The following is a 25,269-nucleotide window of genomic DNA, read 5'->3' as shown; positions in this document are numbered from 1 at the left end:
TTTGCTCCACCATCGCTACCGGATCGCCAAACTACCAGCCACGATCGCTACCGGATCACGCGATCCGGTCCGATCCAGTGGCGTTTCACCCCTGATTGCACTGAACTTTTAAAGCTCTTGCTACATAGATGTGGAGTCAAACAAGGTTGGTTTATGATCTCCATGAAGAAACACAAAACGTCTAGCAGCGCCAGCTGGAGATGCTTGATCTGTTTAGAAAAAGGAATAGCAAAGCCACTGGGGCTGAAATGATGAGTAACAGCAGACGACCTGAAGAGCTCCAGATGTACAAAACGCAACATATAATATTTCTGGAATTAAGGACCTCTCTCAGAACTCAGTGGTCATCTACAGAAGTTAAATGAGGCAAGATGAAAAACCAATGAAAAGATGCACGTCTTTGTAGTACACATAAATTGTAGAATTCTCTGGCAATACCATCATATGAGAAATTGGCCCCAATTTAGATGATTTTAAAGACTAGCTGGAGACAAATAAATAGAAACAAAATGTTTATTGGGAACCAGAATAATTACATTAAATCAAAAGACAATAATTGCTTAGGGCTATTCATTTATGTCATCTAAACAGTAATTCGTTACAGCATGTAATATACATGCAATATATTCGTATACAAATATATGTTAATGCAACGTCCTCAGCTTACTGCCCTCCAGATGTTTAGGTCTTCAGATCCTATTATCTGTCAATTATCCTGTACTGGCTGAAATAATAGGACTTTAAATCTAGAAAATACTTATTTGCATTTGAGTTCTAAAGCCACATATTCACAATAGGTGAGTATAAGAAAATATTGACAATACAAACATCCCTTGTAATTTTCATCATGTTGGGAGACTGGCTGAACTCCATGTTCAAGGCCTTCAAATGTTCATAGTCAAATTGATAAACTAATGAGGGGAGAGAGAGAGAGAAAAAAAAAACACCAAATGTTAAATTCGATATCTCCCACTTTATCAAGAACTGGAAACTTTCTGTCTGTTCATATTTCAAATGGGTGACATCTGTGAATGTCTATTCATGAGAAGCACTATTGTAATGCAAAATATTCTGTAGCTGAATAGAGAAATAAGTTAGTGCTCTGTCCCAAAATTATATTCTGTCCATATAAATACCACACACAGCACATAGAGAAATTTCCTGAGGATGGGCTCCAGCTTGGAAGACAAAATCTCTAGTCACGATGACCGAGCCAGATTGGATCCTGCAACATGCCTAACATTAGCCCAAAACATCATGACCAAGTAGATACTGGTTTTCTCCGAAAATATGACCCACCCCAATAATAAGCCCAACCCTAATTTTCGGGGGATGGGCCTAAAATTACTCTTACCCCCAAAAAAAGCCTGGGGGGGATGGGTGCGGCCAGCACAAGTGGTGGTACGGGCACTGGGGAGCAACCGTTCGGTTGCAGTTACAGCCCGCTGGCCCTTTGGGGCAGTGCAAATACCACTTTTGTCCTTCTCATTCTGGGTACTGCGTTTCTGCTTGTTGGGCTACTTCCCTGAAGCTGGCAGCTCTGCAGCCAGCTGCTTTGCTTTTTCCCTCTTTTTTGGGAGGCGATCGGGAGGCTTTTTGGCCAACGGGAGGAAAATGGGGAGGGGGATTTTGCTGTCTGTCATCCATTCCTCAATCTCAGCACAGACTGAGGGAATCAGTTTTACGATCATATTATAAGCAACTGCGTCCTCTTCACTGATGATGTAAAACTATTTAACACCACTGACAATACTGCTGCACTACAAAGCAACCTTCAGAATGTGTCAGAATGGTCGAACAATTGGCAACTTCAAATCTCAACCAACAAATGCTCTGTCACACATTGGCAACAAAAATCAGAACACCAAATACAAGCTGGATGGATACGAACCTCATTCTATCAGGGACCCAGCAGTACTCATCTCAAACGATCTAAGCCCCAGAGCTCACTGTAACAACATTGCCAAAAAGGCATTAAGAGTTGTTAACCTAATTTTGTGAAGCTGTTTCTCCGGTAACATTGTACTACAAACTAGGGCATACAAAACCTTTGCCAGACCAATTCTCGAATACAGCTCGTCTGCCTGGAATCCACACTGTATATCGGACATTAATATAATTGAATGAGTCCAGAGGTATTTCACGAGAAGAGTACTCCACTCCTCTGCTCACAGTAGAATCCCTTATGCCACTAGGCTTGAAATTTTGGGCTTGGACAAATTGGAAATTTTGGGCTTGGACTACACTGCCTACAGTCTGACCTAAGCATAGTACACAAAGTTGTCTGCTATAAGTCCTACCTGTCAATGACTACTTCAGCTTCAACTGCAATAATACATGGACAAACAATAGATAGAAACTCGTAAACCGCTCCAAACTCGATTGCAGAAAATACGACTTCACCAACAGAGTGGTCAATGCCTGGAATGCACTTCCTGACTCTGTTGTTACATTCTTAAACCCCAAAAACTTTAACCTTAAACTGTCTACCGTGGACCTCACCCCATTCCTAAGAGATCTGTAAGGGAGGCATGCATAAGTGCACCAGTGTGCCTACCGTCCCCAATTATTCATACTCATTTCCTACGTCCATGTCCATGTTTATACTTATACCTGTTTTCTCGTACATGTTTGACAAAATAAACAAACAAACAAACAAACAAATACATAAATTTACCTCCAAATTTAATCCCATATACTGAAGAAACAAAGACTATAGAGCACTTGCCCCTTCTTTCTCATTGTTTCTCAATGTTTACCAGTCACATAAGAGTGACTGGTAGGATGGTAATTGAGGAAATGTGAGAAGGGAAAAATAAGTTGGAAATTCCACTAATCACTGTGCTTACAGTGTCCACAATATAGTTATGTAGACAATACCACTTCATGGCTGCATTGTGGAGGCAGGTTGTAGCTTAGTCTCAGAGGCCATCTTGCATTTTATGTGAACCTGCTTTTAAGCGACCTCAAGAATTGAATGAATGCACAATAACATAGCAAGACATGAAGAACAATCTTAAGGAACCATCTGAAAGGAAGTTACAAGTATGACTGTAACTTGTTGTTGGCAATCCTTATTTATATTGATATACTGACCATCAATTGTGTTGTAAATGTTGTACCTTGATGAACGTATCTTTTCTTTTATGTACACTGAGAGCATATGCACCAAGATAAATTCCTTGTGTGTCCAATCACACTTGGCCAATAAAATTCTATTCTATTCTATTCTATTCTATTCTATTCTATTCTATTCTATTCTATTCTATTCTATTCTATTCTATTCTATTCTATTCTATTTAGCTCCATTATGTCCCCGGTATAATATTCCAGTAAAAAGGGAATTGAGGAAAGTAGAAGAGACAAAAGAAAAATGAAAAATCCTATCCTCAAACTATCTCTACTGACAATGTTTTGCTTTCTTTACCTCATTTATATGGAGGTTAATGAAATCTCTGTTTTCCACACATAATGCCTGGAATACTCCTGCAAGAAGAATTTTAGTGTTATTTTCAGCCACTGAAATATTCAAAACTTCTTTTTCAATAAAATGTCAAACTTAAAGCAATATTAATAGGTAAGATTCCAGAAGTCTAAGTGGGAAATTTTGATGATGCCTGCAAAACTGAAGTTCATTTCAGACATTTCTTTATGCCAGATAAATGTTCTTTATTGGTTAGTGACAAAAATGAAGGTTTGAAACAACCTAAAATGGCTTTGAGTTACCTTGATTAATGTCAGAATTTTCAAATATTTACCACTGGGACGCTTCAGAATTTAGGAATGACAGGTCATATCACCATTCATCAGGTTTCTATTACTAATTTTGTAAACATTCTGTAGATGGTTCTGTAGAATTCTGCCTTTCATGAAATGATCTCATGTGGATATGAAGTCACATGACCTGCACAATGAGTATATGGTTTCTAACTTGTATTCCATATATGTAGACCATCAAAACTATAATCCTATAGATAGCTCCCTAAATATATCCATTCTAAATTTACAGAATTGATGTCCTTATTTTTTATAATAAAATTTCTTAAAATTTTAATTAAGTCCCAAAGAATGCAAGAGGATTTATTTCTGAGAAAACATGTACAAGATTATCCCTTATTAGGATTTAACTGATTCAAACTCTGATTGATTTTTTGTGGGGAAAAGGAAAAAAATGAGATCATGATAAATTGTTTGAAAGGATTAGAATAAAAATAATAGATTATAGAAAAAATGTAAATAATGCTGTAACCAAAGATCAATAACCAAACCAATATTTATACTAACAACTGCTGTAAAAGAAAATTGGGAGAAATTTCTTTCTAATCTTTTTTCCTCTTTTCTTTGATTTCTCTACTTCTATCTTTTTCTTTTTCCTCTTTCTTGCAATGTAAATATTAGTTCGTTAGTTTTTATTCTGTACATAAAATTTCAATAAAATTTTATTTAAATAAAAAAATTGTTTTTTTTTTAAAAATGATTTAATTCATTCAAAACCAAATTATGAATGAAGTTAAAATAAGTGGAATGATTGTTCATGGTGCATCACATATTACTGCTGATAAAAATGCATTCAATAAGGAAACGAATGGCACTATGAGGAGATACTCACTGCTTGCATTTTCTAAGCGAATCAGGCAGTTTAAGAAGTCATCAAATTCGATCTGTTGCTGATCATCTGAATACCTTAATACAATCAGCTGCAGCAGATGGTTATTGAGCTGCAATCCTTAAAGAAATGTAAATACGAGGGTTTTTAACTGTTTTTTTGGATAATCTTCAACCTATTATTTTGAAAACATTCTTTTAAATGATATTGTCATAATCCATGCAAAGTTTGGCAATCTGAGAAAAATGGTTTTTATCTTTAAAACATATTTTGGGTCTTATAAGTGAGTGATACAGACCAATTTCTAGCAAGGCACTCAGGTTACATGCATCTTTTAATCTCACTTAATGCATGGAGCCATGTTTCTCACCCTTGGCAGTTTTCAGTTGTGTGGACTCAGCTCCTAGGTTCCCCTGGCCAGCAGGCTGGGGAATTCTGGGAATTGAAGTCCATACAACTGAAAGCCACCAAGATTGAGAAATACTGGCACAGAGAATGATCCTGGGGAGAATTATACATATACACAAATATATTATTTTGAGAAGAGAGAGACAAAGGAAGAAACTCCTCTATACTTTTCACCATCCCCCCCTGTTGTGTGACCTGTTCAATGACCTGTTCATTGCTGGATCAGAAATATGTGCAAAATAATTGATTTTCTTAAAGCCCAAGTCTGAAAGGGATAGTTGAACTGAAGGTATTCCTTCTCACCACCACATAGGATCGGGGTGGGCTGCTGAGGATTCACAGGGGTTTGGGAGAACCTCTAGCTAAGATTCTGTGCAGTTCAGAGAACCCCCAAATCCCACTCCTGGCTAGCCCCTCCCACCCCCTCCCACCCCTCCCAGGAGTCCCCACGTAGCCCATTTTGGATGCAGGTAAGTGCAGGGTGCTTGCAGAGCCTCGGGGAGGGCGAAAACCTGCCTACCAGAAGTTCGGGAAGAGGGCCTCTGGAGCTTGGAGAGACCATTTTCACCCTCCCGGAGGCTCGAAAAAAATCTCCAGAGCCCGGGGAGGGCAAAAATTCCCCCCCGTGGTGCAGGAGTCCGACTAAACCACGCCCACCATGACCACATCCACCAGCAACTGGGCAGAGAACCCCTTGCTAAAATTTTTGAAGTCCACCCCTGGTGAGGATGCAAGGGTGACTTCTCAAATTAGAGCTGCATTCAACTATGTAGTCTTTTTATTTTTCTTTGCAACACTTACAGGGGTAGATGCATTTGTGAAATACATGGTAAAGGGATGTGGAAAAGTCCCCATCTTGTCCCTTCAAACTTAATCAGGCCACTACAGATTGATATTTTTTTTCTCAAGATGTCAAAACTTAAAGCAAAACAAATTGTAGGTTTTATAGCCATGGCAGAAATAGCCTTCAAGATGGACGTACCCCATTGGAGTTGATGTAGATTTTGTTGGTTGGCTGTACTAAGCTCTGAGACATGTTCTCCAAGTTGTAGGAATGGTTATTAAAATGGCAAATGCAGAATGCTTTACTTCATCAACATATGTATGTGTGTTATAATCTAGTGGTACCCTAATTAACTTCGTCTTCCACCTTTGCATCTCTTCCGCACAGGATGACTGAAGCCTGGTGGGGAAATTGCCCTACTCATTCCGTTGAAATCCATTTGTCAGTTGGACAACTTCATTGGACAACTCCATCTATGACTACATTGGGGTTTGCCAATGAAGCTGAAGGAGAGGAGATTCAGGACAGAGAAGAAGAGAGGAAGAAGTAAAAAGTAAAAATGTTTGCTCTTATGCCATACCTTTAATGGGAATTATAGTCCAGTTAAATTGCCTTTAGGGACCTCAGCAGATGGCTAAAGTTAATACCTTTCTTCTAAAGCAACTCTCACAACTTAATGTCATTGGACATAAGTTTCTATGTTTGAAAATGCAGAAACTTTATTAAACGATTTCAGACTTAATTAATGTATGGCAGCCAACTGCACTAGCCCTTTATTCAGATACTTAGATATTTGGTTCACTTACACATCATATGATTTATTTATTGGCATACTCCTGTTGCAGTTTCTCCTTCATTTTGATTTAGCAACTTGATAAATAGGAGGAGGAAGGAGTACTATCTAATGTATATTTGCTACCTTGAGGCACTTATAAGTAATAAAGGTGGGATAAAAATCAAATAAATAAATATTCTCATGGTTTGAGCACCAGAGTGGGTCAAATGCTGTATATGGCACACACAAGCAGTATTTTAGAACCAATGTTACTACACAGTTGTCCAAAGTTTTCATTTTCATAAAACAATCTGAAATGGCACAGTGACCTTACACTTCTCCTATAGTACTATATCCGGACATTTGATTTTAATAAAAATGTACTGCATATGATAAATAAAATATAGGCGACTGCTCTACTTACTTCTCCTGCAGTGACAGCAGCATGAATTGGTATAAAATAGCAGATTTGGGCTCTATTTTTTTACTATATGTCTCAAACAGTGATTAACTGTGGCTTAGTAAAGAAAGTGGGCTTGATGCAAATTCTGCCTTAGGGTGAGCAATCTTGAAACACTGGACCTCACAACCCTCTTTTCCTTGTACAAGATATTGTCCTAAATTGTCCAAAATGGTTACATACTGCAAAAGCCAGTCAGAAAAATAGGTACCTGCTGCTTTTAAAGCAAGACGAAGTTCATGGGAAGACATTGTGCCAGACTGATCAGAATCAAAGTGAAAGTAGATGCTCTGAATCAAAGAGAGAAAAACTGTCAGCAGATAATAAGCATGGTTGGAATAAATTAAATGAATTATTGAGGCAAGGAGATTTTCTTTTGAAGTCATAAATTGTGAACAAGGAAAACTATCATTTTAATAAAATGTGTTAATCTGAAATATGAAGATTCTTTCATATTTTTGAATAAATACGGCTCTCTGCCTGCAAAAGTAATTTTTTTGGTAGTTCTTGCAAGTTGGTCTGAATTTTTCTTTATAAGAATATATGAATATGCAGACTGTTAGATAAAAATATCTAGTATTGGATTTCTATTTAGCATTACACTTAATAGTAAACTATAGCAATTATCTACAGAATGAGCAAATACCGCTACATTATGGCCATTGTAACTTTTTTTTAACTGTTTTAAATTTTCAAATACACATAGAATTGGTGAATCCAGTTTCAGAAATAATAAACAGAAATATGGAATCAGATTTCTAAAAGCAAGAATATATTTAGATACAGTGCCTCTAACCTCTAATTTTGTATAGCCAATCACTATTTGTTTTTCTTCTAAGTGCCCATTTTCAGTACATGGACTTCAATGAACTAGCTCATAATGACTCAGGATACTATGGATTCTTTGTACAATCTTCTATTTTCTTAATCAATATTACATCCTGCATTATTTGATTATATCCGTGGATAATGAATTAGTTTTAAAGAAATGGGTAACATTCAAAAGCAGCTATAATTCATATATATTTGGAACCCAGTGCTTGTTAATGAGAGCAAGTTTGATATAGAGGTTAAGGCACGAAGTCAGCTAAGAGAATTTGGGCCAGTTTTGACTCTCTCAGCTGTAGGAAGAAGACTAGTGCAAAACATTTCTAGAAAGTGTTGCCTAAAAACTGCCTGGATTTGTCTATGTGGCTGTCAGGAATCTAGGCACACTTAAAAATGCACACACATATTGTTATGTATTCATGTATGTACCTTTAAATATTTGGGCGGGAAATCAGCACGTTGCTGATTGGACGAAGCCGCCAGTAGAACTGTATAAAAGGAGAGGTTTTCCCCCAGCCTGTTGCTGGGTTCACCCTATATTAAAGAGCTGTTGTCACTACCCTGGTCTCCAGCCTCGTTACTTCCAGAACTTAACACTGGCGACGAAGGTGGGATCTCGAGGCTAAGGAGAACCAGAACCGAGCTGAAGCACGATAGACCCGAACCCAGCAAACACAGGGCAGAAAAGCGGAGATGGCCAGTTACACTCCGCCCGCACCGTTTGACCCGGCTAGAGAGAAATGGGGAACGTATATGACCCGTTTCGAAAGCTTTCTAGAAGCCAACGAACTGCAAGGAGTTCCAGATAACCGCAAAAGGGCTTATTTCTTAAGCCACTGTGGTCCGGAGGTCATCGATATCGCGGAAGCCCTGGCAGAGCCAACGCCGATACAATCGGTATCGTGGCCAACTCTGCAAACTTTACTAAAAAACCACTTCGCGCCAACGCCGTCCAAATACGTGCGGCGGTTTGAATTCGGAGAGCGAAGACAGATGGAGGGCGAATCCATCGGTGACTACATGGCCGCCCTAAGGAAAGCGTCCAAGGACTGCGGATACCGAGACCTAGACGAGGTGCTGCTCGAGCAACTCATCCGAGGGGTCAGAGACATCCGTTTACGGCGACGGCTGCTAGCAAAGAGCAACCTAACGTTGGCCAACGCTCTGGACGAAGCCAGAGCACATGAAATGTCCACCCAAGCGGCGGAGACACTGCAAAAGCCTCTCCCACCAAAAGCGAGCACAAAGCCAATTCCAGTGCACCAGGAGGAGATTCAGACCGAATCCGACGGTGAAGATGAGGAAGGGGTCTGCCGAACCGAGAAACGCGACAAAGAGGACCGAGACGAATGCGGAAGCTGCGGAGGTCAACACCAGCGCCAACGCTGCAAGTTTAAGGACGCAACATGTCGGCGGTGCGGAAAGAAAGGGCACCTAGCTCAAGTCTGTCGAGCGGCCCAACCTTCCCGCCGAAAATTCAAATCGGCCAATCAGAGCGCGGGATCGGAAAGGCGACCCGCGATTGGCTCAAACAAGAAAGGCGCGAATTCGAACCAAACGACTGTAGTAATAGGCGCGCCTCAACCCGAGTGGAGAAGAAGATCTTCACCAAACCAAAATAGAGGGAGTACGGTGCCGACTGGCGGACACCGGGTCAGCGATCACCATCATGTCCTGGGACACTTTGGCGAAGTCACTGCCATCAGTCGCAGCGCCACCTGCAAACACAACGGCTACGAGTCCACGACTACCAGGGAATCGCATCCCTGTTCGAGGACCACCTTTGGTGGGAAAGTAACAGCGTTCTGTGTGCCTTTGGCATTGAGTCATGCTGGCCACATGACCACGGAGACGTCTTCGGACAGCACTGGCTCTTCGACTTTGAAACAGAGATGAGCACTGCCCCCTAGAGTTGGCAACGACTAGCACGTATGTGTGAGGGGAACCTTTACCTTTAGACTAGGCCAACTCGGGCAGAAGGAAATGCTGAGACTCTCATGCCATGACACAGGAGCTCAAAGAATGTAAGAGTTTGGGAGCTTGTTGAACCCAAAGTATCTGCCCAGCATTTTCTCTTGTTCTCCCACCATCTTAAATCCGTTATTTGTCTCAAGGGCCTTGGAATCTCTTGAAACACACTCTGCTTTCCCTTATGTTCTGTCTTTATTTTCTGGCTCACTGCTTCCTTCCCCTTTTCCATACTATATACTGAATATGGCTGACCATGAAAGAAAACAAAATAGAACGATGAATATGTATCTGTGTATGGTATGTACTTTACTGTAAAATATTATCTACTGACTTTGATAACCTTACTTAGGGAGGAGGGAGCTAGGTCTCTGTTCGAAAAGATGCTTATTTCTAGCTATGTCCATTCACCAAATAGTACTGGTGGAATTGACTCCTCCTCCTCTGCATCATCTTCCGAATCTATTCCAGAAAATCTGGAAACCTTCAAAGACGATTTGGAGGAAATGGAAGATTGTCTTTGGGACTAGTGAAAGAATAAAGGCCCATGATGCAATTGAATAAAATACTTTAGATGAAAACTGATTATTATGACCTTCCTTGATCATAATTATAGAATAGAATTTTTATTGGCCAAGTGTGATTGGACACACAAGGAATTTGTCTTGGTGCATATGCTCTCAGTGTACATAAAAGAAAGATATGTTCATCGAGAATCCTAAGGTACAACAATTAATGATAATCATAGGTTACAAATAAGCAATCAGGAAACAATATCAATATAAATCGTAAGGATACAAGCAACAAAGTTACAGTCATACTGTAATCTGTAGTGAACTGTAAGTGTAAGTGATCTGTAGTTTGTCACTAGCTGTGATTAACAGAATAACAGAGTTGAAGGGACACTTTGGCGAAGTCACTGCCATCAGTCGCAGCGCCACCTGCAAACACAACGGCTACGAGTCCACGACTACCAGGAATCGCATCCCTGTTCGAGGACCACCTCCGTCCGAGTCGAGTACGGACCACACAAGAAGACCCTGCCCATCACGATCGTCGAAGGACTCTGCCCAGTCTGTTGGGACTAGACTGGTTTCGTGCCCTGGGCATGGGAGTGACTGGCATCTACAGAAGTGATTGTAACCTGAAAGACATTCTCTTGAACGAGTTCGAAGATGTCTTCAAGGACTGCCTGGGCAAGTACAAGGGGACCCCTATTTCCTTCAACTTAGACCCCCAGGTAGCTCCCATCAGGCTAAAAGCGAGGAGAGTCCTTTGCCCTTAAGCCAAAATTGACAAGGAGCTAGATAAGCTCATAAATCAGGGATTTTGGTGCCAGTCGATCACGCAAAGTGGGAGGCGCCAATCGTCACCCCAATAAAACCAGATGGGTCAATTAGAATTTGCGCTGACTACAAGGCGACGCTAAACAAAGCCTTACAGAAAAGCGCTTACCCGGTTCCCGTGGTGCAACACTTGCTGCACTCTTTGGGGCAAGGGCAGGTCTTTGCAAAGTTAGACTTGGCCCAAGCCTACCAACAACTGCCCGTAGACGACAACACAGCCGAAGCCCAAACGATTGTAACTCACAGGGGTGCATTCAAGTGCACCCGATTACAATTTGGGGTGAGTGTGGCACCGGGGCTGTTCCAAAACTTAATGGAACGACTTCTGCAAGGGCTCCCAGGGGTAGTTCCCTACTTCGATGATGTCTTGATTTCAGCGGAAAACGTAGAGGAATTGGGGGAGCGTTTGAGAAAGGTTCTGGGCATTTTCCGGACAGCGGATTAAAAGTCAAAGTAAACAAATGCCAGATAGGGGTCGAATCCGTCGAATTCTTGGGCTACGGATAGACAAGAAGAATTCACCCACTGAGAGCAAGGTCAAGGCAATTAGAAAGGCTCCAGCGCCCAAAAACAAAGCAGAGCTACAGGCATTCCTGGGAGAATTATACATATACACAAATATATTATTTTGAGAAGAGAGAGACAAAGGAAGAAACTCCTCTATACTTTTCACCATCCCCCCCTGTTGTGTGACCTGTTCAATGACCTGTTCATTGCTGGATCAGAAATATGTGCAAAATAATTGATTTTCTTAAAGCCCAAGTCTGAAAGGGATAGTTGAACTGAAGGTATTCCTTCTCTCCACCACATAGGATCGGGGTGGGCTGCTGAGGATTCACAGGGGTTCGGGAGAACCTCTAGCTAAGATTCTGTGCAGTTCAGAGGACCCCCAAATCCCACTCCTGGCTAGCCCCTCCCACCCCCTCCCACCCCTCCCAGGAGTCCCCACGTAGCCCATTTTGGATGCAGGTAAGTGCAGGGTGCTTGCAGAGCCTCGGGGAGGGCGAAAACCTGCCTACCGGAAGTTCGGGAAGAGGGCCTCTGGAGCTTGGAGAGACCATTTTCACCCTCCCGGAGGCTCGAAGAAAATCTCCAGAGCCCGGGGAGGGCAAAAATTCCCCCCCGTGGTGCAGGAGTCCGACTAGACCACGCCCACCATGACCACATCCACCAGCAACTGGGCAGAGAACCCCTTGCTAAAATTTTTGAAGTCCACCCCTGGTGAGGATGCAAGGGTGACTTCTCAAATTAGAGCTGCATTCAACTATGTAGTCTTTTTATTTTTCTTTGCAACACTTACAGGGGTAGATGCATTTGTGAAATACATGGTAAAGGGATGTGGAAAAGTCCCCATCTTGTCCCTTCAAACTTAATCAGGCCACTACAGATTGATTTTTTTTTCTCAAGATGTCAAAACTTAAAGCAAAACAAATTGTAGGTTTTATAGCCATGGCAGAAATAGCCTTCAAGATGGACGTACCCCATTGGAGTTGATGTAGATTTTGTTGGTTGGCTGTACTAAGCTCTGAGACATGTTCTCCAAGTTGTAGGAATGGTTATTAAAATGGCAAATGCAGAATGCTTTACTTCATCAACATATGTATGTGTGTTATAATCTAGTGGTACCCTAATTAACTTCGTCTTCCACCTTTGCATCTCTTCCGCACAGGATGACTGAAGCCTGGTGGGGAAATTGCCCTACTCATTCCGTTGAAATCCATTTGTCAGTTGGACAACTTCATTGGACAACTCCATCTATGACTACATTGGGGTTTGCCAATGAAGCTGAAGGAGAGGAGATTCAGGACAGAGAAGAAGAGAGGAAGAAGTAAAAAGTAAAAATGTTTGCTCTTATGCCATACCTTTAATGGGAATTATAGTCCAGTTAAATTGCCTTTAGGGACCTCAGCAGATGGCTAAAGTTAATACCTTTCTTCTAAAGCAACTCTCACAACTTAATGTCATTGGACATAAGTTTCTATGTTTGAAAATGCAGAAACTTTATTAAACGATTTCAGACTTAATTAATGTATGGCAGCCAACTGCACTAGCCCTTTATTCAGATACTTAGATATTTGATTCACTTACACATCATATGATTTATTTATTGGCATACTCCTGTTGCAGTTTCTCCTTCATTTTGATTTAGCAACTTGATAAATAGGAGGAGGAAGGAGTACTATCTAATGTATATTTGCTACCTTGAGGCACTTATAAGTAATAAAGGTGGGATAAAAATCAAATAAATAAATATTCTCATGGTTTGAGCACCAGAGTGGGTCAAATGCTGTATATGGCACACACAAGCAGTATTTTAGAACCAATGTTACTATACAGTTGTCCAAAGTTTTCATTTTCATAAAACAATCTGAAATGGCACAGTGACCTTACACTTCTCCTATAGTACTATATCCGGACATTTGATTTTAATAAAAATGTACTGCATATGATAAATAAAATATAGGCGACTGCTCTACTTACTTCTCCTGCAGTGACAGCAGCATGAATTGGTATAAAATAGCAGATTTGGGCTCTATTTTTTTACTATATGTCTCAAACAGTGATTAACTGTGGCTTAGTAAAGAAAGTGGGCTTGATGCAAATTCTGCCTTAGGGTGAGCAATCTTGAAACACTGGACCTCACAACCTTCTTTTCCTTGTACAAGATATTGTCCTAAATTGTCCAAAATGGTTACATACTGCAAAAGCCAGTCAGAAAAATCGGTACCTGCTGCTTTTAAAGCAAGACGAAGTTCATGGGAAGACATTGTGCCAGACTGATCAGAATCAAAGTGAAAGTAGATGCTCTGAATCAAAGAGAGAAAAATCAGCAGATAATAAGCATGGTTGGAATAAATTAAATGAATTATTGAGGCAAGGAGATTTTCTTTCGAAGTCATAAATTGTGAACAAGGAAAACTATCATTTTAATAAAATGTGTTAATCTGAAATATGAAGATTCTTTCATATTTTTGAATAAATACGGCTCTCTGCCTGCAAAAGTAATTTTTTTGGTAGTTCTTGCAAGTTGGTCTGAATTTTTCTTTATAAGAATATATGAATATGCAGACTGTTAGATAAAAATATCTAGTATTGGATTTCTATTTAGCATTACACTTAATAGTAAACTATAGCAATTATCTACAGAATGAGCAAATACCGCTACATTATGGCCATTGTAACTTTTTTTTAACTGTTTTAAATTTTCAAATACACATAGAATTGGTGAATCCAGTTTCAGAAATAATAAACAGAAATATGGAATCAGATTTCTAAAAGCAAGAATATATTTAGATACAGTGCCTCTAGCCTCTACGGCCAATCACTATTTGTTTTTCTTCTAAGTGCCCATTTTCAGTACATGAACTTCAATGAACTAGCTCATAATGACTCAGGATACTATGGATTCTTTGTACAATCTTCTATTTTCTTAATCAATATTACATCCTGCATTATTTGATTATATCCGTGGATAATGAATTAGTTTTAAAGAAATGGGTAACATTCAAAAGCAGCTATAATTCATATATATTTGGAACCCAGTGCTTGTTAATGAGAGCAAGTTTGATATAGAGGTTAAGGCACGAAGTCAGCTAAGAGAATTTGGCCAGTTTTGACTCTCTCAGCTGTAGGAAGAAGACTAGTGCAAAACATTTCTAGAAAGTGTTGCCTAAAAACTGCCTGGATTTGTCTATGTGGCTGTCAGGAATCTAGGCACACTTAAAAATGCACACACATATGTTTGCTAACAAAAAGGATAAGTACAATGAGTAATATCAGGCAATGGAAAATTTTCCTGGTGCAGCTCAGGGAAGGAATAGAGAAAGACCAAGGAACTTGGGGAAGAGTGGGAGCTTATGCAAGGAGGTTAAAAAAATAATACTTCACAGTGACAGCTGTTACCACATATAGTATACGATGCATATAAAGAAGTGATAGAACTACAAGCACTGTGCAAACATCCCTTGGAAAAGCAAACAGACCTTGTTCTCATCCTGCTTATGCATTCAGCTAAGAATATTAATTTAGATTGGAATAATATGATGTAACAAGCCAACTGCATACAATATTTAACCCTGAAATTCTAATGCTTTGATTGAATCTGGAGTAAAAATTGGTGATTAGCAGACAGCACATATTCAGTCAACAGGGATGTAACAGGAACCTAATTATTGCAATTGCCTTAAAAACATGCCTGGAGTTAAAAGAGAAAAATAATGATTTACCCTGATAACTTATTTTAGGAATTGTGAGGAAGCATTCAAATCTTCCTTTAGATTTTAGGGTTAATGTTCCTGTGGATCTAATGGGCCATTTCAAATTACATTTGTTGATAACTGGAGGAGACAGGCATCAAAATCACCAGTGTAAATTGAGACATTAAGCAAGTTTTTTCCCCCTTCTGCTCATGAATCAGCAGATTTTTTTTTACAATGTGTCAACAAGAGTTATTTTACTTGGCCTCATCCAGAGGAACATTCGTGGCATTTATTATTTCAAAAATAGATTTTTTTTTATTTAGTCAAAAGTACTGTTAATGTTTCTGCAAGTGGTATGAATAACAGAAAAGAAACACTGTTTTGTAGGATGATTGGTTTTTTTTCTTTTAGAACGTTCTCACTAAATTATAGATGTACCGATAATGGTTGTTAATGATTTCTGCTCTAAAATACCTTCCAAAAGTAAAGCAGTAGATTTTTGCATCAGTTGAGTGTGCATCAACTTACAATCCACTTTTTCAGTTTGTCCCAGAAAATTTTGAATTCGTTGAATTCCAGTTTTCCATTCCCGCTGGACTGGTGCAGTTCCCGTTAAGGAAAATAGTAATGGCAAAATTGAATCTCATATGTATCTCAGTGTCCTATTCAATGAATAGTTTTATTTTATACAAATTAAACCTGTTGAATTAATAGGCTGTTTCCAAAAGCTGTTATTTTATATCAAAGACTCTTCCTGTAGAATCATCTTTCTAGGTCTCTTTGCCAAAGTACAATGGAGTGCAATAGGCTATGACTAGATTAGGCCAAAGCGGTGGCTCAAAGGGACATGGTGGCTCAGGGGCTAGGAGGTTGAGCTTGTCGATTGAAAGGTCGGCAGCTCAGCGGTTCGAATCCCTAGTGCTGCCATTAATGGGGTGAGCTCCTGTTACTTGTCCCAGCTTCTGCTAACCTAGCAGTTTTGAAAGCACGTAAAAAATGCAAGTAGAAAAAATAGGGACCACCTTTGGTGGGAAAGTAACAGCGTTCTGTGTGCCTTTGGCATTGAGTCATGCTGGCCACATGACCACGGAGACGTCTTCGGACAGCACTGGCTCTTCGACTTTGAAACAGAGATGAGCACTGCCCCCTAGAGTTGGCAACGACTAGCACGTATGTGTGAGGGGAACCTTTACCTTTAGACTAGGCCAACTCGGGCAGAAGGAAATGCTGAGACTCTCATGCCATGACACAGGAGCTCAAAGAATGTAAGAGTTTGGGAGCTTGTTGAACCCAAAGTATCTGCCCAGCATTTTCTCTTGTTCTCCCACCATCTTAAATCCGTTATTTGTCTCAAGGGCCTTGGAATCTCTTGAAACACACTCTGCTTTCCCTTATGTTCTGTCTTTATTTTCTGGCTCACTGCTTCCTTCCCCTTTTCCATACTATATACTGAATATGGCTGACCATGAAAGAAAACAAAATAGAACGATGAATATGTATCTGTGTATGGTATGTACTTTACTGTAAAATATTATCTACTGACTTTGATAACCTTACTTAGGGAGGAGGGAGCTAGGTCTCTGTTCGGAAAAGATGCTTATTTCTAGCTATGTCCATTCACCAAATAGTACTGGTGGAATTGACTCCTCCTCCTCTGCATCATCTTCCGAATCTATTCCAGAAAAATCTGGAAACCTTCAAAGACGATTTGGAGGGGAAATGGAAGATTGTCTTTGGGACTAGTGAAAGAATAAAGGCCCATGATGCAATTGAATAAAATACTTTAGATGAAAACTGATTATTATGACCTTCCTTGATCATAATTATAGAATAGAATAGAATAGAATAGAATAGAATAGAATAGAATAGAATAGAATAGAATAGAATAGAATAGAATTTTTTATTGGCCAAGTGTGATTGGACACACAAGGAATTTGTCTTGGTGCATATGCTCTCAGTGTACATAAAAGAAAAGATATGTTCATCGAGAATCCTAAGGTACAACAATTAATGATAATCATAGGTTACAAATAAGCAATCAGGAAACAATATCAATATAAATCGTAAGGATACAAGCAACAAAGTTACAGTCATACTGTAATCTGTAGTGAACTGTAAGTGTAAGTGATCTGTAGTTTGTCACTAGCTGTGATTAACAGAATAACAGAGTTGGAAGGGACCTTGGAGGACTTCTAGTCCAACCCCCTGCTTAGGCAGGAAACCCTACACCTCTTCAGACAAATGGTTATCCAATATGTTCTTAAAAACTTCCAGTATTGGAGCATTTACAACTTCTGTTGTTCCACTGATTAATTGTTCTGTCAGGAAATTTACCTTAGTTCTAAGTTGCTTCTCTCCTTGATTAATTTCCACCCATTGCTTCTTGTCCTGTCCTCTGGTGCTTTGGAGAATAGCTTGACTCTTTCTTCTTTGTGGCAACCCCTGAGATATTGGAACACAGCTATCATGTCTCCCCTAGTCCTTCTTTTCATTAACCTAGACATACCCAGTTCCTGCAACCGTTCTTCATATGTTTTAGCCTCCAGTCCCCTAATCATCTTTGTTGCTCTTCTCTGCACTCTTTCTAGAGTCTCCAGTCTCCTGATTCATGTGCATATTTTGATAATGAATACTCAAAGTCCTAAAACATCATTTTGTCTTCCTTCAATATCTGACATATATTTGATGTTTGAGATGGCAAAGTCTCATAAAGATTGTAGCATTTTTATCACATTCACTCAAAGAATTCTTCATGCTTATTTCAAAGGATACAGCCATTAAGGAAATGATATTTTTACATGACAGGCAGCTTATTTTCTTGAATTTGATCTTGTCTGGTGGGGGAAAAAAGTCAGCAGCATAGCATATAAAAACAAATTCTTTGTCTCCAACAATTTCATCTCAAAGTTCAACAGCACAACTGTGAATATTTTATTTTTCTTCCCCAGGGAAATGTCACGATGTAAAACTGAAATATGATAGCTTCTGTCCTTCCAATACAGGAGGATCGTAACACAGAAAATGATCAGGTATTCATTATAATGTCAGCTCTATTTAACTAATTTTGGACATTAATCTTTGTACAACTCCCTGCTAGAATTAAGTTCTACTAATTATTTGAACCAGGAGGCATATTTCCAATCTGATTGAAACATTTGTTGTCCCGATCCTGCCATTATATTGCTTTGTTGATAATATTAATCACTAATAGCATTTACACATCCGTTCTATATTTATGCTTAATGTAGTGTTGCTGGGGTGAAAGTAGATAAATTGTCATTAGACCATGGTGGATATTCTGGTTCTGCTGTCAGAGTATCTGGTCCAAAACCATAGCCTCTTTTCATTATGGTCAAGTTTGTCATAAAAATTATGGATTAATGCTGATCACACTCTATATGTGTCATCGTGAACTCACAGAGACTCTGCCAGATTCCTTAAGCTACAGTAGTGGCCAAAATTGTGGAAACCTCTTGGGAAAAATGTATTTTTGAGGTTTGATGGCTAATAACACCACTTTTTTTGTGTGTGTGTGAATTTCAAGATAATCATATTCCACTCCTGAAATGGCCTGGGAATAGCCCAGACCTTATCCCAATTGAAAATCTATGGAATTGACTAAAAAAACTTGCAAACTTGAAGCAACCCAGCAATAAAACCCAGTTAATAGAAGCAATCATTTAATCTTGGTTTCACATTATAACAGCTGCAGAACTAAAAGACTTGGTTCACTCCATGGGAAGACATTGTAAAGCCGTAATTCATACTAAAGGTTACACAGCAATTAACTGACATGGTGATAATTTTTGTATATTTCATTCTTTCTTTGTGTTTCACTTTTCTTCTTTATACTGTAACTGCTATTCTAATATAAAACCCTCCATAAAGGTTATTGTATTACATTCTTGATTAAATTATCTTTCCATTGATATATACTTTTATGGTACTACTCCCAAAAAAAAAAAGTGGTGTTATTAGCTAGTTTTAGAAAATAACTTTTCCCAAAAGGTTTCCACAATTTTGGCCACTACTGTATTCTCTTTTTAAAAAAATCATTAAAAAAAAAAGACAAAGATAAAATTCAAGCACACAAATTGGTAAGCCTTATATGGTTGTAGAGAGACGTTGACAGTCTTTAAGTAACCAAGAGGACTGGGACCAGACTGATGAAATGTTCCATCTGCTAGACTGTATGTCTACGGCAAATATTTAGCAAGAAGAACCTTACATGACTCCTTCCTTGAATATCACATCAGTTTTTATCCTGTTTTTATCCAGTTTTTATGAAAGACTGAACTGACAGATCTCAGCCAGACTTACTTATGCATGGGATTGGACTGTAAATCCAGGTACTCACTGAATCTGTTGTGTTCAGATTTGCCCATTTCATCATTATACGGGACATGAGACCATTCACCAGTTGGGTTAGAGGTGCTATGGCCATGTTGACACTTACTTTTTTCCAACACAGCATTCAGGATATATTCAAGTTCCTCTGCACTGATCTCCATGTCCTGCAGTTAAATAAAGGAAATCAGCCTTTATGGGTTTAAAAAGCAATTGAAAAATTATTATTTTGTTTGGAAGAGCTCATCATTTGAAAGATAAAATACCCCCTAAAGCAACAACAACAGCAACACAATGAGAGGTCTAAATCGCCACAGGAAATCAATTTCATTATCTTTGCATAACTCTGTGATGGAACGATTGTATTTAATTATATCAATAGCAATAAAATGCATCTAGAGTTTTGCTAATACACTGGAAATAAGCATCTCTGACATTAATTGGATATCAACATTCAGGGTTTCTTTTCTTTTCTTTTCTTTTTTGATCTGAACCTACAATACAGAAATATGTTTTTCCAGATTTTGAGGAATTCAAAATCTCACTGGCTGCATCCATCCTGCTAGAGTTTCACATGTCTCTCTGTAATGAGCAAATGTTGTTACTGTCACTTTATTTTCCTATTGGGGTGGAATTGTTTGGGTCGGATATAGCATTTCCCAATTGGTACTTTGGGTCAAGTAGACCCAAACGCAATTTGCTCTGGATTAGCACATTTTCTGTGTCCGAGCCTCCCTACCAGCTATGAAACAAACTACTATGGAAGAATAGACTACAACAGATGGAGAGGAAACAGTTTTAAGAGGTTTCCTCTTCCATGTATCCAAGAGTGTCTGCAGAAAACGTGCATTGCTGCAATGGCAGAGGAAACACTTTTATGCTAGAAATGTTAAATCAGCTTCAATTTGCCTCCGCAGCAGGTTACTGTTCAGATGAAGGACATATTTTGAAGAGAAATATGGTTACTGGGGTATATCTGTGTTCTGGTGATTTATTTATTTATTTATTTATTTAATCATATTTATATACCGCCCTATCTCCCGAGGGACTCAGGGCGGTTAACAGCCACGTAAAATATACATAAATACAAGTTAAAACCCCAATTAAAAAACTTATTAAACACGGCCGAATATTAAAACCCCAATAGACTAATAAAAACCCGATTAAAACCAAATTTAAAAATTTAAAATCCTAGTCCAGTCCTGCGCAAATGAAAAGATGTGTCTTAAGCTCGCAGCGAAAGGTTCGAAGGTCAGGAAGTTGACGAAGTCCTGGGGGAAGTTCGTTCCAGAGGGCGGGAGCCCCCACAGAAAAGGCCCTTCCCCTGGGCGTCGCCAGCCGGCACTGCCTGGCTGACGGCACCCTGAGGAGTCCCTCCCTGTGAGAGCATACGGGTTGGTGGGAGGCAATCGCAGTAGACGGTCCCGTAAATATCCCGGCCCAATGCCATGGAGCGCTTTAAAGATAATTACCAAAACCTTGAAGCGCACCCGAAAGGCCACAGGTAGCCAGTGCAGTCTGCGCAGGAGAGGTGTCACATGGGAGCCACGAGGGGCTCCCTCTATCACCCGCGCAGCCGCATTCTGGACCAACTGATGTGATGTGGATAACCTAAGAGAGGTGTTTTGTTTTGCTTTGTTTTTCACTAGCCCAGGATTAAATCTGGCTGTTTTACATGAAAAGCATACTTTCTGCCAGTAAACCATCCAAAATTCTAATAAAATCTATAATTTTTATTAGTTGACTTGCCGGTCCTGAAATCTGCTTAAACAAATTTCGGAATTGCTTTTCTTCTTCTGTTTCTTCTTGGGGTTGTGTTGGCTCAGGAACCTGAAATTACCCAAAGATTATTGATGGAGAAATAAACAAAAATCATCACTATTTGTATTACCATATTTCAGATGAGATCCATTTTAGAAAAAGCGTGTATTAATACATTTTACGATAGATTCTGTTATTCTTTTAATTTGATTGGTATTCTATCACCCTTGTACACCTGAAAATAATAATTATTTAATAATATGATTTGAAATTGGTCCTTAATTAAATTTTGGTGACATACCTCTGGCAAATCGATGTTGACATTTCCATCCATCTCCCTATAAAACATGAATCCAGTTTTTAAAAATCTGATTTTCCACTGGAATTTCATAAGAGAAATCAGACCATCAGGATTAGTTACAATAGAAAAGCAGTTGTAAGCTTCTGTTGTGACATTCAACATCAGGAAGTTGTTATGGCCTACCTTAAAAGAAATGTTAACAGCAGATGCCAAGATAATTTCCTGCTAACAACAAGACTGTTCTCCAATGATTTCACAAATTTATATATTTTTTACATCAGAGAATGTGTGCAACTATGCACTCGTCCTCCTGCATTCTGGAGCAGTGGAGCAAGATCTTAAAAGCAGGTAAAACTTAGTAGATACTGGCATAAGTCACCTTCACTTAGGAGTTGGAGTGGCCAAATTATTCTCAGAGCCTTCAGATGTTAATTTCTATAGCTTTTCAATGGCAATCAGTTGCTAATGGACTTTCGTATTCTGGTTAAGTGAGAACCTTGATATACTTACTTTGTAACTACTCTCTTTTCAGAAAAAACTCTCAGACAGAAATCAGCCTCCTGTTGTGGCTCATATGTAGTTGGAACAATGATGTAATTGCCAGGTGGTAGCTCAAATCTATCAGAAACTTCCCTTAAGTTGATATATGTTTTGCTCCTGGCTTTGGAAGCATTGTAGCGGAAAAAATCCTTTGTCAAGTGTTCATCTTTATCGGGACTCTGAAATTAAATGTTCAGATTATTTAACAATAGCACTTAGACTTATATACCACTCCATAGTACTTTATAGCACTCTCTGAGCAGTTTACAACATCAGCATATTGCTCCCAACAATCTGTGCCCTCATTTTACCAACCTCGCAAGAATGGAAGATTGAGTCAACCTTGAGCCCCATCAGGATCGAACTCCAGGCAGTGAGCAGAGTTAGCCTGCAATACTGCATTATAACCACTGCGCCACCAGGGTTCCTATTTCTTAGTTTGATATGTTTGGCACTCTTTTCGTGGGTTGAAGAATATTTTCATGCACTTTGGAGTTCAGTTTCTAAATTCTAAATTATCATCCCACCATTTAGTCATCATTTTATAGATCATGCTATACTTTGACTACATGTGCTGCATTAGAGCATTAAATATAGGAACTTCTTTTAATGGAAATCCAATATTTGTTGCCTAATTATTTTTTGGAATTTGTTGTTTGCTGATATTTGTCACTTTTATATTTTTAAAAAATAAGACAATCAAAAGAGGCTTTAGACTGCATGTCATTGAATCGTAAGCCAAAGACATGTGTATTTTACTCTCAGATCATGAATTATTTTGACCTTAGAAAGCCATTGCAGCCTCAAATGGTAGAACCACGCACTTTTATTTTACTGATCTAGCTGAAATAAAGCCAGAGGGGATACTCATTTATGAACTCACTTCAGTTAAGTATCTATGGAGAGTCTCAATCATCCATGTCATGATTGTCCCAAAGGTGCTTTTCCAAAAGGCAACTGACTTTCTTGGTTTTTTTTCCTTGATATTTCGGTTCTCATCCAAGAAGCTTTTTCAGTTCAGAAAGACCAGTTGTCTTTTGAAAAATACCTTTGGGACTGCTTCAATAAGCATTTGCAACAGCATTGCAAAAAAGGCATTAAGAGTTGTTAACCTAATTTTGCGAAGCTTCTTCTCATGTAACATTGTACTTCAAACTAGGGCATACAAAACCTTTGCCAAACCAATTCTCGAATACAGCTCGTCTGCCTGGAATCCACACTGTATATAGGATATTAATAAAATTGAGCAAGTCTGGAGGTACTTCACAAGAAGAGTACTCCACTCCTCTGCTCATAATAGAATCCCTTATGCCACCAGGCTTGAAATTTTGGGCTTGGACAACCTGGCACTACACCGCCTACTGTCTGACCTAAGCATAGTACACAAAATTGTCTGCTACAACAGGATGTTGTACCTGTCAACGACTACTTCAGCTTCAACCTCAATAATACACGGGCAAACAATAGATACAAACCCAACGTAAACCACTCCAAACTCGATTGCAGAAAATATAACTTCAGCAACAGAGTGGTCAGCGCCTGGAATGTTTTACCTGACTCTGTTGTTACATCCTCAAACCCGCACAGCTTCAACCTTAAACTGTCTATTGTGGACCTTACCCCATTCTTAAGAGGTCCATAAAGGGGGAGTCATAAGTGGACCAGTGTGCCTATTGTTCCTGTCCTACTGTCCCCATTTATTTGTTCTCATTTCCTATGTTCATGTCCATATACTTGTACTTATACTTGTTATCTTGTACTTGTTTAACAAATTAAATAAATAAATAAAATAAATAAATACAAAGAACTAAGCCACAAATAAAGTGGCTTGATTCTAAGCCACACCTAATAGGGAAGGAAAGACTTTGGGGCCACCCTCACCTGCCTTGGAGGGCTCAAACAGTGCTAAATATTGTAGACCAGATTTCTCTAGCCAGCACATTTCAGGAAAAATCTAGGACTGCATATCTGGAAGGGCCCAAGTTGGAGCAGGGAGTTCTCCATAGAAATACCTCATAGATAGCATATCCTATTGTTAGCAATGCGGCTCCGAGTTTCCTGAGTTTACGGCGGTTCTTCTGCATCAGGGCGGCTACAAATGTGCACTCATCTTGACCCTCATCTTTTTCTGTCAGTTGGAGTTTGAACTGGGGATTGGTCCAAAATGTTTCTGAAATCAGTCAGCAAAAAGGAGATTGTGGGTGGTTTATTTCACAACAACAGAATACTGGCCCATCACCAGTGCAGGCTATTCATCACCCAAGGACAGATAATGTCCTCTTCCTTCCCACTCCAGGCCTTTTTTATTTGTTCCCATCTAGCTTAATTATTTCTGCCATCTTTATTCTGTTTTTTTTTTCTGTTCCAATTGAAAGTTGCCAAGGAGTCAAGGAGTGGTCTTAAGCCCTTTCAAGTGGATGGTCTTCAACATTTCATTCCATTCTAATAGCAGCTTCATCTCTGTTTGTTTGCAGTGCCAAACATACCCCCTCCAGCTGCTCTGTGCTGCCAGAGGTTTGTGTTCTCCGTTTGTTGGCAGTTGCATTTAAAAAAATAATAATCCTGCAATTGATCCAGTAAATGGCCCATTAAGTGAATGAACTATGTTCAACCCTAGAAGCTCATGCTCCATTCAACCCTTACTTCTTCCAATAGGCACATTTTTAGTTTCTGTCCAGACTCAGTGACCACATTCCTTGATTATGAGAATAAATTTGGGTAATGCATTAGGCGGGGAGGGGGTAAAAGCAGAGAGAATCCATTGTATCTCAGTGTCCATTCTGCTATAGGTCACGCAGCATACATTTTAAAACTGCTATGAGCAAGGAAATGTTTGCTGGCACAGCTATGATTTTTCTTTAAATTTACCCCAAGAGAAATCTAGAAATAATTACATAAGCAGTTTCAGTGAGAATTAACTTGCAGGATACCCCAATAACTGAGCAT

The 25,269-nt window shown here is 39.3% G+C and overlaps 1 protein-coding gene across 1 annotated transcript in view; it reads right to left on the bottom strand.

The window, feature by feature from the left end:
• Positions 1-526: 526 nt before the first annotated feature.
• Positions 527-25,269, bottom strand: part of CAPN9 (calpain 9) — a 45,646-nt gene continuing 20,903 nt past the window's right edge. The window contains exons 10-20 of the mRNA XM_058171462.1: positions 24,336-24,493; positions 22,294-22,502; positions 21,784-21,820; positions 21,471-21,551; positions 19,831-19,888; positions 18,147-18,208; positions 15,903-15,971; positions 13,904-13,982; positions 4,610-4,726; positions 3,428-3,486; positions 527-911 (exon numbers count right to left, since the gene is read on the bottom strand). Coding sequence (XP_058027445.1) covers positions 885-911; positions 3,428-3,486; positions 4,610-4,726; positions 13,904-13,982; positions 15,903-15,971; positions 18,147-18,208; positions 19,831-19,888; positions 21,471-21,551; positions 21,784-21,820; positions 22,294-22,502; positions 24,336-24,493 — 956 coding nt within the window. The 3' untranslated portion in view covers positions 527-884. The remainder of the gene's footprint in view (positions 912-3,427; positions 3,487-4,609; positions 4,727-13,903; positions 13,983-15,902; positions 15,972-18,146; positions 18,209-19,830; positions 19,889-21,470; positions 21,552-21,783; positions 21,821-22,293; positions 22,503-24,335; positions 24,494-25,269) is intronic.

Source organism: Ahaetulla prasina, chromosome 1 (assembly GCF_028640845.1).
Source record: "Ahaetulla prasina isolate Xishuangbanna chromosome 1, ASM2864084v1, whole genome shotgun sequence".
Lineage (NCBI taxonomy): Eukaryota > Metazoa > Chordata > Lepidosauria > Squamata > Colubridae > Ahaetulla > Ahaetulla prasina.
The sequence above is the reverse complement of the archived record's forward strand: the minus strand, read 5'-3'. Positions and strand labels throughout refer to the sequence as shown.